At 32.4% G+C, this 12452-nt stretch overlaps 1 protein-coding gene across 2 annotated transcripts in view; it reads left to right on the forward strand.

Moving 5' to 3' along the window:
* Positions 1-12452, forward strand: part of LOC119073449 (diacylglycerol kinase 1) — a 49779-nt gene that overhangs the window by 19418 nt on the left and 17909 nt on the right. For both annotated transcript variants that reach the window (XM_037178942.1, XM_037178943.1), the window contains exons 3-5: positions 2438-2514; positions 9754-9952; positions 10218-10337. In XM_037178942.1, coding sequence (XP_037034837.1) covers positions 2438-2514; positions 9754-9952; positions 10218-10337 — 396 coding nt within the window. The remainder of the gene's footprint in view (positions 1-2437; positions 2515-9753; positions 9953-10217; positions 10338-12452) is intronic.

Here is a 12452-nt window from a genome sequence, read left to right on the forward strand (position 1 = left end):
ATATTCAAGAAGAGACCCATTATATTAGACTAGCTACTAATTGTTGTTTATTTCATTTGAACCGTTCCCATTGCTCTTGTACGGAAGCATGCACATATACAAATATGTGTGTGGATGAGCCTCCATCCATTCGGTGTAATTGAGCAAAGAAATTAGTTCAGAACACTTTTCTTAATTATTTTAATCAAATTTAGAAGCAGAGTTCATTACGCCGAATTAATTTATGAGTTTAATTATGTTGAGTTGGTTTTAATACAGTATAAGTTCGTTTGCGAAACGAGCATCCCTTATTGGATGTGTTCTACTTTAAGGAATTAAGGAGAAATCAATTGAAGTCCAGTGTTTTGAGTAAAATTTGACACACCTGTGATATAATATTTCATGTGAATCGTGATGCATTTCATGTCTGGATTTCTATTCGAATCATAGATTTCTCTCAACAAAGATATGCTGTAAGGTAGATTGACCTGCTGAGTTTGGACATTCTTTAAGGCAACCATTGAATGGCGCTCTTTATCATCAACCTCATTATGCCCTCCTTGCATGAGATAGCTTCACTAAAAAAGTCTTTAATAATTCGTTGTGAGTTCGCCAGAAAATTCGAAATTACTACTGATGTGGTACGATCTAACACAGTATTGAATAGACGAGGCCAAGTGATTTTAACTAATAATGGCTTTATGAAAAGGTGGCCAGGGGTCCTTACTGAAAAACTAGTTTCAATGTAAGTTTAAAAGCTTTTTGTGATCGTAAAACTTTACGAATTAGTTAGAAGGTTTCATATTTTACACGTGGTAGTCATATCATCACAGTACAATCATTTTATTCTATCACTTCTTTCGTTTTAATTATCACTTAGTGTTTCGTTTAAAACCTTGTCCATTATTGGCTTGACTATGAACATCTACTATATAAGAGGACACAGGTCATAGCCTCATCTCATAGTTTAGTTTTACCTTCGTTGTCGCGATAACAGATGACCAGTACTTTCTTTGTCTTTAATAATACACATTCATCTATTCTTTATTGCTGCTACACTGTGCTACACGTTCTCTAAGTTGCATTTTAATTAGAGGTGTGCGCCGGGTCGTTTTTCTTCGATCGGCGTAACCGTCGGCGTTGGGTCTAAAAGACACCCTAGACCAGCGCACTCTTCGGCAGATTTTTAAACAATAAACTGAAGAATCAATTTTTTTAGTTGAAAAGAATCGGCGCGAGGTAAAGTTAAAAGTTATAACGGGTACGCCGACACATTTCGAGAGTTTCTTCAAAAAGTCAAAAAATTATCGGCGTAAACGCTATAACTTTGTAATTTGCCTCGCGCCGATTTCTACAAACTAAAAAAATTGATTCTTTAGTTTATTACTCAAAAGTTTTCTGAAGATTGCAATGGTCTAGGGTGTCCGATAGAAGAAAAACCACCCGGCGCACACCTCTAATTTTAATATACTTAAAAATTCGGTTACATGCATATTAAAATTTCAGCCTTAATTTTCTGTCATCTGCTTTTACCAGCTGTTGCAATCAAAGGCCTGTGAAGTACACACGTATAAACATTTTATCGAAATATGGAGCTGGTGAAAACAGCTAAAACAAAATTAGTGCTGGAATTTAAAATTCATGACTGTCGTTCTTCTAGAAAATTTCTGTATACATTTCTCCGTGCCAAATCGGTGTGTAGTATGGAATAATTGCTTTAACAGTGTTCCTTTCAATCTTTTCTATTGTTTTACCAAAAATGACAATATTCGCAATGATTCACCAGAACTCAATTTTCATCAAAGTTTTAAATTTGCATACTGCATGTCCGTGCAGACAATTTAATTACAAACTCAATTACAAATATTGTTACTGCTGAATTGCACGTTATAATTTTGTTTAATCAACTAACACTTCCATTCGATAAAACAACTTGTTATTGCAGCTTTATTCGAAAAGTAACATTGATTTAATTAAAAAGTTGTCCAAAATCTAAGCCATGAATTAAGACACCATGTAGAGAAAGTTTGTTGGTGGTTTGAGTACTTTTTTTTTACAGAAATAGTAAACACTATTGATCGTAACGTAAGTCGATGTAAGTACACCTTCAAGCGAATTAAATCAATCGTATACACAAAGAAAGTTTCTTTAAACATATAGATTTGTTAGTGTAAGCTGCGGTTAAGTCATTAAAAATAGTCTTGTATATACCGAGAAGAAGCGTTCCTTCTAGGTGTTGTCGGTTGTCGACAATAGAGAGATAGCGATTTTCAATTAAGTCCAACATAGGTATTAAGTCAGTAAAAGCGAAAAGCTCTCGTCTTATAATTACAACTAACAAAAACTATTAAGCTCAGATAGGGATAGATGGTAAAAATATGGGTTTTATTACATGAAATATTGAAGTTGTTAAGCGGGCTCAAAACCTCAACCTTTAAAATTAATATTTTTGTTTCAGATTCATGCCGCAAATTGCAAGATGTTCTTCAAGAATTTTGCTCACCAGAAAACCCACAAAAATTCCAACCCGATGGGGTAAGTCAAAATAGTTTCGGTCGTTACTCATTTATTAATGAGTACTCATAATGTAAAATGGTCTGACTTGAGTATTTGAATTTTAGAAGTAAATATTGAACTGTATTGGTTCAAACTTGATAGTGTGGAGCTTCCAATTCACCATTTCAGTTGTTTACATGCTAAATTTACTTTGCAAGGTATGACGTCGTCGGTTCTTATGACTACACTCCAATAAAATGCAAAAGACAAACCTCAAAGTTTGTGCGTAAAACTTTATTTCTTATTGACGAGATTCATTCAAAATTGTGGTTCCTATCACAACAATTTATAATTTTATCGAATCCCGCTCTACTACATAGTCGTAAATTAATCAAACGAAAAAAGTTGATGTTTTTAAAGAGAAGAAAAAATAAATTTTAAATTTACAAACAGAAAACAAATAAAAAATGTCTGTGAGCTGAATGTTTCATATAGATTTGTGATGTCTGATTTTTCCGCCGACAGCTGATAAATTCTGGCAATTGTCCAATCAATAGAGATTCAGCTAGTCGTCGTATTTGCTGGTGGTCATCTATATATATATATATTATGGAGCATATGTGTTTGTAGACACAGGAGAGAAAGAAAACCACAAAACGAAACAAAGTGGGGAAAACCAATAAAGATAAATTTTAGAAAAAATAACAAATTGGCCAAATAATACTTAGGGATCATGCTGCTAAATATTTCATTGATTTCGATAAAATTGAATTTTTAAAACCAAAAATAAATCGTTCATTCTGGGTAAGAATTATGGGTGCACATTAATCATTCGAATAAGATATAGCGAATACAGATCTCATGCATCGTTGTTTTTTTTTTATCTCATACATGTATCTGGCTGATCGAGGTAGTTTTTAATTATAGATCCACATACAGGAATGAACAATAAAAAATTGCAAATTTGCATCGAAAATAGTATTTGGGGATATGATGTAGTAATACTACATTGTAGTATACAGTATAGACTAGAGGTGTACACGGTTTAAAAGGACTGTAATTGGATATAAACGATGTGTAGTGTATTTTGCACTCGTGTGTTTCACATTACCACAACATTCGAAAGTGTCTATCAAAATAGATTCTATGCTCGTCGTCCATTGAAAGTCATCTATCTTTATTTTCCGCTATTATTATGTTATAAATTTCTTCGATGAAAGTTCCATGCCCTCCTTTTCCTTTATATCTTTTATCTAACCAAGGACGATTTCGACATTAAGATGAACGTGATAACTTTTTATTGTTTAGCCTGAAAATGTGATGCGATTTATTTTTATGTATTTTATCTATACACTGGAAAAACGTGTATGGAGCGGCTTCAGTCAATTTCTGATGTTTTGTCTAATCCTTGGTGAAACGTCATGGTATTGTTTCGTATTCGTATGGCGAACAAAATATTATTATCTTAAAGTTGTCTGAACAGGAAAATGGAAAAAGGCTTCTGGGAAACAATTTGTTGAAATTATTTTTTTTATTGTTGGTTTGTTGATTTTGTCTGGTATTTATATGTCCATTAAAAAAACTTAAAAGTAAATTTCTTGGTTTTCGCAGTTGTGGTGAAAACTTTCGTCTTGAAACAAAACAATCAAAAAAGTTTTCGTCGGAATAAAATACGCTTGCCTTACTATCGTTCGAAAAAAATTATGAAAATGAAGATAAAGTAGGGATATTTATTGATTTGAACATAAATATTCATCACAGTTGTGTATTAGTGTGATTTATTAATATGGTTCATATCGATTTACATCGACAATAATACTCAGGGACTATTATTGGGAAAATATTTTTGCATACTCAAACTTTCTTACTTTTTTCCATATTTCTGAAAGATAAGAAAACATGGGAAAATGTGTTCCTAAAAACTAGTCCTTGAATTTACGACTTGTTAAACCATTGACAATCTCGCCAACATAGACTTCCTCTAATCAGGTAATGTTTAGGGCAAAGTCAGTGTAAAATGCAATCTACACCACATTTTTATGATAAGATTTTATTTGACCGAGAGTTAGGGGTCTATTAGGGTCTATTACATCCATCAATCAAAGTATTTTTAATAGGTGGATTTCAAATCTTGTACTTCAATATTTTAACATGCATCGATAACAGATGAATAGCCGTATGTGACAGGTTAATTTTGAAGCGTTGATTGATTGAAACCTATTTATAGAACGGAGCAAATCTCATTTCTATAGTGGTGATGGATCCTTTGGCAAATAATTTTAATTAAGCTTTTGCATTAAAATTCAACGATTTCATTACATCGAGACAGTGGTTTGTGATAGTTGGTGGTATTAGAAACGCCATGGCACGAATCACGGTTTTCGTGGACCGTCAAATTACACAAGCAGCGCTCGGTCAAAAACCTTATTAAGTAAGCGTTAGTGCAATACGATTATGCTATTTTAGCGTAAACACAGAACTTGCATGTAGAAAGTATTAGTTTGACGAGTAACCATATAGGGGATTCTACTCACAATTTTTGATTGCTATGATAGATGTGATAGATGTGGCACTTCACGCTGTTATCAACTTACTTTCTTGAACAAATATCTGACTCAATTTATGTGTTCTAACAGAAACGTTCACTGTTCATCAACTTTGCGCTCCTCATTCATATTCAGAATATGAACTCCAAAATCAATAGGATTATTATCAAAGAGGCACAGCAAACTATTTTATAAAATTTACAGTGAATTGAAATAAATTTTGCAGACATGACTTTTATGCAAGCGATGTAAAATCAGTCGGCTGGAATTTGTATCCATCCAAATATATTCTTTAAGTCAACCATTAAGGATTCATGTTTACAAAGAAAAAATAGAATTGGAAATATCTGCGTCGTTAAACAACAATTTTTATGTTTATTGAGAAGCATAGGAAAATGTGAACGTTGCCCATTGCGTGATATTCCTAAAAAAAATCGTTTTTTTTTATCTTTTACGTTAATGTTAAAGGTTATTGCGTATCTTGCGTTATGATTACCGAAAAGAGATTTGAAATTGATTGAACTTCTATTCGCTTCGTCGTATATCTCTCCTATATTTATGTGACAAAAAAGAAAATATCAAAAATTTAAATTAGAAATTGGTATTCCCTTTCTACATTTATAAAAGATCAGCAAACTTTTCTTGATTCTGCTGATTTGAAAATGTGTGAAAATACTTTTAACGTATACTTACACTATAGTATGTATTCAAATGAGTGGAAATGAGATAGAAGACACTTATCGAACCGAAATGCATGAATATAAAACGATTTTTTTCCACTTCGAAATGTTATTTCTTTACCATTTTTCGACTTTTCTTTAATTTACTTTTGTTTGACATGAATAAATTGGTGACCCTCGTTTCAATTCGTCTATATAGATTCAAAATAGAAAATGAGAGAAATTCGATAACATTTTTATTGACATGAAGCTCTCTATATAGGTTTAAATTATACAGTGATGTAAACGTGATTGTAAAGATATTTACACATTGAGTAGATAAAATTTGTCGTTAATTAATTAATTTGAAGGTAAGTGGTGACATTATAAAAATAATTTCATTATTATTGACTTCCACAGCAATAAACTTGATCAATAACAATTTGGGCGAAATTTATTAGCTGGAAATTAAGTAGACGAAAAGAAAATGTATAAATAAAACAATAGTTAAGTGAGTAATCGTGAAATCGATATTGAAATAAGACACGCTCCAAGCGCGATTTCATAAAAAATTCATGTATTTAAACTGCTTCACAATTTTATTACTTCGATATGGTGTGCACAATGTACTTGGTGGGCTAACAACAATGTAGATGTGGGAGGATATGCAGTGTGACCATTATTATGAAATGATAATTTAAATTAAAATTTGTCTGCTCTTGTTATCACATTTGCATTTTAATTGCTTTTACGTAAAGGTATTGCTACTCCTATACCTTGACTCATTCACTAATGGTACAACAGATTCTGTTTTCACTTTTACTTTTATGCTCTCCCTATCTTATCAAGATAATATCTGACAAAGCATTTAGGGTTGACGCTGAATTTGTTAAGAAAAACCATAAAAAAAAAATTATCTCAATTTTTCCATACCAGCGATTTGAAAATGTTAAGTCATTATGATAAACACAAGCTGTATTTAAAAAAAAGCCCAACCTTTTTTACGTTCTTTTTTTTCTAGAAGAATTATTATGTCTCACATTGTTCGATGAGATGATAACATGTAGAACGGAGCCACAAAATATATATAATAATTAATTTTCCACTTCTGTGATAAGGTTTGTTGAATTCTTGGGTCGAAGAGGTTGGTTTAGGTTGTAAGGACGATAAAAATCAGGTTTCACAGACATTGGGTTCAAATTCCAATTCAAAGGGAAGAAACATTAATTAATATACTAAGCTTTTAGACATACTGGACTTTATACCCTCGGGGTGCATAACAATGACTGTTCCTGGAGACAAACGAAAGTTTATTGTGAGAGTGTCTGGTAAATTATGAGGAAATTAAGGGGAAAAAGAATTTCCATTTTCTTTTTAATGTTAAATAAACGATTTCATATTATTGTAAAATTTTGAATTGAAATACTCCAAACCAAAATTAATTTCATCTCAAAAGGATGGTCATTTTGTGAAAATCACATACAGTCCACTGAACATTTCCATCTCCGGTATGTTACCAAAAATTATCTAGCATTGCATGGACACTCAACGACCGACACATTACCAATTCAGATCTAAAACGTCTTTGATGGAACAACAAGTTTTTCTTTAAGTTCATTTGATTGTTTTAGTTAAAAGTGAGTATCGCATTTCCCACCTAGATAGAAGTTCAAAAGTTTGTTTGTTTTACCCAACTCTATTTTACTGTTTTGAGAATGCAGACTGCATTTTTATTTCATGTGAATTCAAAGTTTCTACTCTTGCTATATTGTGTTCAGAATGTAATGTGAGACATTGCTTTGCCATTTTACTATCTCCGAAATTCGCAAACAGTAAAAGTAAGGTGTCCTAACATGTCGCATACATTTAAACTTAATGCTGCATTTGTGCGCGCTTAAACGTCGAACCTCGTACTCATAATTCATTTTAATTTCTTCAATTTCTTTCAAAATAATGTCAATATATCCTTCAAGCTACAAACTATGATTTATTATGTATACAGAGTGCATTAGTCGAACACGAACACATTGATCGAAATAATATGTACACGCCAATTTTAGGTGTTTCATTTAGTTATTAGCGATCAATTGGTTTTATTATTATCCGTAACACAATAGCACCGAATCCAATTATCTAGCAGTTTGTGGATATTGCAATCCAGAAATAAAGTAGAGTCTTCCATCCATTTGCAACTCCTCATCAAGTCATCATCAATCATTATCGTATTTGCTTTTTCTCTTTGATGTCTGTGTACATATAACTAAGCATAACAATACGTATATCCCGCAATATTCACTATACATAATAATCTTTTATATGCATATCAAGGCTGGTAATATGGAATATGTGTGCTGTTCGTGCGGGTATATATGCAATGTATATTAAACTACAACTAATAATCCGACGATGCAATACGAATTCGCTGGATGTGGATATTCTCCAGAGTATATACTCTGTGCCGTGACTGTGTAAATGCTTTCGACGAAAAAATGCAGAGAGAGAGGGAGAGAGCTTCGACGATGACGTCAATGAGGAAGAGACAGAAGATATATCGAAACGTTTTCATTTTTATGTCAAACTTTATTTTTGTATTCTCCACGATGTCGTTTGTTTGGGGTGGTATATAAACATGAACTATGAATATCGCATACTCGTGACGTCATATCTCGTTGCTATAGTGAAAATTTATGAGGTCACACAAAATAGCTTTAACTCTAAATTTTCCGAGAGGGTTCTTAGCAATAAATCACTGGAAAATGTGAGTGATAAGCGCATGTTTAAGAATTTTATCTAAAGGAATGAGATATTAAGGGAAAAAAACGTTTAATACGACAATACAACAACAACAACAACAACAACAACAACAAAATGTTAAGTTATTGTAGCATCAGAAAAAAATCCTCATAAGTATATCTTATAAGATGGAATCTTGAAGCACATTATTTAATTTTGTTTTGAAGCATAAGTTTATTTTGTTAGGGTTTATTTATTTGAAGAAATTACGAAAATTTATTGAGTGAATTGGAGCAAATTAGATGAAACATTGAATTGTAATAATCACTCTGCAGTGTAAATAATATTTAATTTGTACATACGTACACAGCTCCGTGAAGATTTCCGCATATGAAATCCTATATCTTGAGCGTCCGAAGCTCTTCAGCTATACCCGCTATAACTCGCTACAAGAGGTTTTTTCAGCAATTTTTCGTGTGTTGATAGTTCAAAGTACAAACTAACATTTATTTTCATTTCTTCGTCTTTTTTTTTAAATTGACGAGAACACTCTGATCGATAGATCGATCACCCATTGCCTAAAACAAAAATTTTATTTCCTAACTAACTTTTACGTAACATTATATTTATTTTGTTTCCTACTTCACGTGGTCCATGCAAACATAGTATTTCCAATTCCAAGAAAATATTTTATTTCAAAATAAATATTTGAAAATGGTCTACATTAACATCAATATCTGTTTGATTTGAATTTTCTGACATGAATAATTGATGACACAATATATTTAAAGTGGGATTATAAGATTAGGGCGGGTCATTATTTTAAATTGGAAATCTACTTTTACTCTCATCCATCATAGTATTACGTTTTAGAGATCGTTGTTGTTTTAGTGTCCAATCAATACCAACCATAAATGGACAGCATCTGTAAAAACATTTTCGATTTTTATCCATTTAGTAAATTAATACAAAACGTAGCTAAAAAGCGTATATATCAAGAGTGTGCTTGTTTGTTCACTATAAAAGATAACATGAGAGATAATTTGATCAGATGTTTAAAAGTATTGTCACGAGTCTCTCTGTTATAGCAAGCAAATAGCGAAAATGTATTCTGCATATCCGAAATATTTTTGCTTGCCTACAAAAGAAATTGTTCTGTGCATTCGGAAAGAAATTCTGAAAATTTATCATGATTTAAATATTCGAGAAAAGTATGTTTCTTGTTTGTGTACACCACCAGAAAATATGTTTCTTGTTCAAGAACACTACAAGAAAGATGGATAATGTCCCACCCATTCAATTGATATAAATTGTAAAATATTTTCGATTTTTTTTTTCAGGACATTGACTACGATGGATTTCGTCGTTTTTTGGATGCATTTCTGGATTGCGAAGCACCGGAAGAACTATCCCGTCATCTGTTCATATCATTCCTTAAACCATCTGTGGCCCAATCACAAATCCAAGGTAAAGTACTTAATCAAATGGCAGCGGTCAGTAGTAATGCAGCATGTGCCGCCGTAACATCTCATACCAAAGGTAAAAATCGTGTTGTCACGACAGTGTCCCTAGAAAAAATCCATCAATATGCAATTGATTGCTGTAAATACAAAAGTGACACAATTTGTAAATACATCGTCGCTAAATATGTATAGCCTGCCACACACACTCACAGCCTGGATCCACTCAGATTTTTATCGTTTTTGTTATTTCAATTTGATTCTAAATGTCCCATTCCCATAGAACAATTTATTTACCGAATCGATTCCAAATTTAAATAATTTAGTCGAGATACAACCAACAGTTACACCATCGGAACCACGCCAAAGTTTTGTGGATAAAATTCATGGCATCACTGATAAATTGCAATCACTTGGACACATTGGCGGTCATGATGGTAATAGTGATGCAAAAGGAAAGTCAGGTAAGATGTTGACTGTGATAAATTCCTTCAATTTATTGCTGCATCTGTGCGGTGTTTTTGCTATATTTCGTTTTGATGGTGTCTGCTTTAATTTTATGTTCGCAGTCTATGTATACTTTGTATAGTGTCAAACAATAAATAGATTTCAGCAGGAAATTCATTCAACAGATAACGGATTGATAAAGTCTTAACATTACACAGACGGCATATCAGGAGTTAAAAATTATCGAGTTCATTACTTGATCTACGTTTTTTTTTTTCAGAAGATAGATACGGATCTAGTACTTCGATTGTTTTAACGTAGATTTTGCTATATAAGACAACATGTCAGGGCTTATCGCGTCGATACTAACATACATTCAAACAGTCTTGATATTCTGTAACGACAGTATGTGAAACAATATTTCTGCTAGTGATTCATTTGTAAGATTCAGACTACCTAAACAATTTTTTTTATAGAGAACCGATTGCGGAAGTTAATAAAAAGAAATGCGATTATACGGAATTGGGTCCCAACCAATCTAGCCTACAAATAACAATGTACATGAACCCAATTTGTCATTGTATAGAATGTAGATTAAATTTCGTCAGTGTTGTTATACAGCCCCAATTACCAAGTCTGAAGTTTCATCACGATTATTTTATGTGTTATAACATTAAATCCGAACAAAAAGTGATCATAACATATATAACAGGCACCATATGAGATAGAATATTCCCTTTCCGGGGGATTATTTACATTTAGCCGTAGTGTAACTTTGACCTTTTTGTGTCACATCTAACACATAAAGTTCAAGCAACTGTAATGTTCAATACATTTCACTAAACCGAATTTAGAAAACTTTTATACTTTTCAACGTTGTATTGTGTGTAAAACGGCTGACTGTCAATACATTTTCCTTTTTATTATAAGAAATTCTGTCCTCACCGGATTATTTATTCTGACAACACTCAAACGAAATAAGATGTTGCTGGTCGTTTATTGTTCACATATGCTTTATACATTATAGTCGGAAGATGTCGAAATTGCTCTATGGCACCGAAAAGAGTAAAATGGCAATTAATGCGGTAGTTAATGAATAAAATATAATTGGAGGTTGGGTCATTAAAAGTGCCATAGACAATTTTTGCACTTGAAACATGAAAGATTACTAATTTCGTGGTAAAATTGCTACAAACACTTCTGATATTTTTCCTAATACTTATACAAAATCTATTACTTCGTTAGCTTTAACATTTATTTGTCTTACAATACAACGCTAGTTCGCTGTTTTTCCTCGTGGATGCAAGGTTTAACAACGAACTCGTTCAACTAAATGTTCAATGAACATCCAGTGGAAAAAGTTCACCAACATAATGGGATCATTAAATATTCATTTTAAATAATTGCATCAAGGTAGCGCCAAGAGTTTACCAACACGTTTAAGCTTTTGCATATTTCGTTTAGCTTTTCTTATGCACTAGCAGTCTGGTTACCACAAAGTTTTTATCTCTAAAAATCCTTAGAAGCAACAATGAAGATTTGAATCGAGTCATTTACTTTGTGAAATAAGAAGGAAATGGAAATTTAACAAGCTACTTTAAAACGTCAATTCGCAAACACTCCCAAACTACTAACCGAAAGTTTAGAATTCTAAAGTCAACATTACCACTTTGATGGGAGCTATATATGTATGTTGAGAGACTTTATTTACTTCCATCATAGCGAAATTTGTGCCCTTTGGCCAACAGAGAAATGTTGTCTTCATATATAACGTTTTAGCTTATTTACTAATGCTTTGCGGTACTTCATTACACAAATAAACTTTTCTAATAAATGTTCCATCAGGGTTACACATTTGTACAAAATCGTATCTTTAACAGAAAGTTGGTTATTTACTTACAGAAACTTTAGTTTGTCTCTTTAAAACTAAACAAAACATTTGAATTTTCACGTCATTTGATTTTAAGGAACTGCTAGCAGCATTACATGAGGTTATGAGGTTTCTCCTTATGAGATATTTTTGGTCACTCAATTATGTTTGTCGAATTAAATGATCGAAGGATCTAATGTTAATTTACCTGAGAAAATGGCGCTTCGCCCATTTGAAAAATGCACCGCCCTCCAACTCGTCA

This window comes from Bradysia coprophila, unplaced genomic scaffold (assembly GCF_014529535.1).
Source record: "Bradysia coprophila strain Holo2 unplaced genomic scaffold, BU_Bcop_v1 contig_138, whole genome shotgun sequence".
Taxonomy (NCBI): domain Eukaryota; kingdom Metazoa; phylum Arthropoda; class Insecta; order Diptera; family Sciaridae; genus Bradysia; species Bradysia coprophila.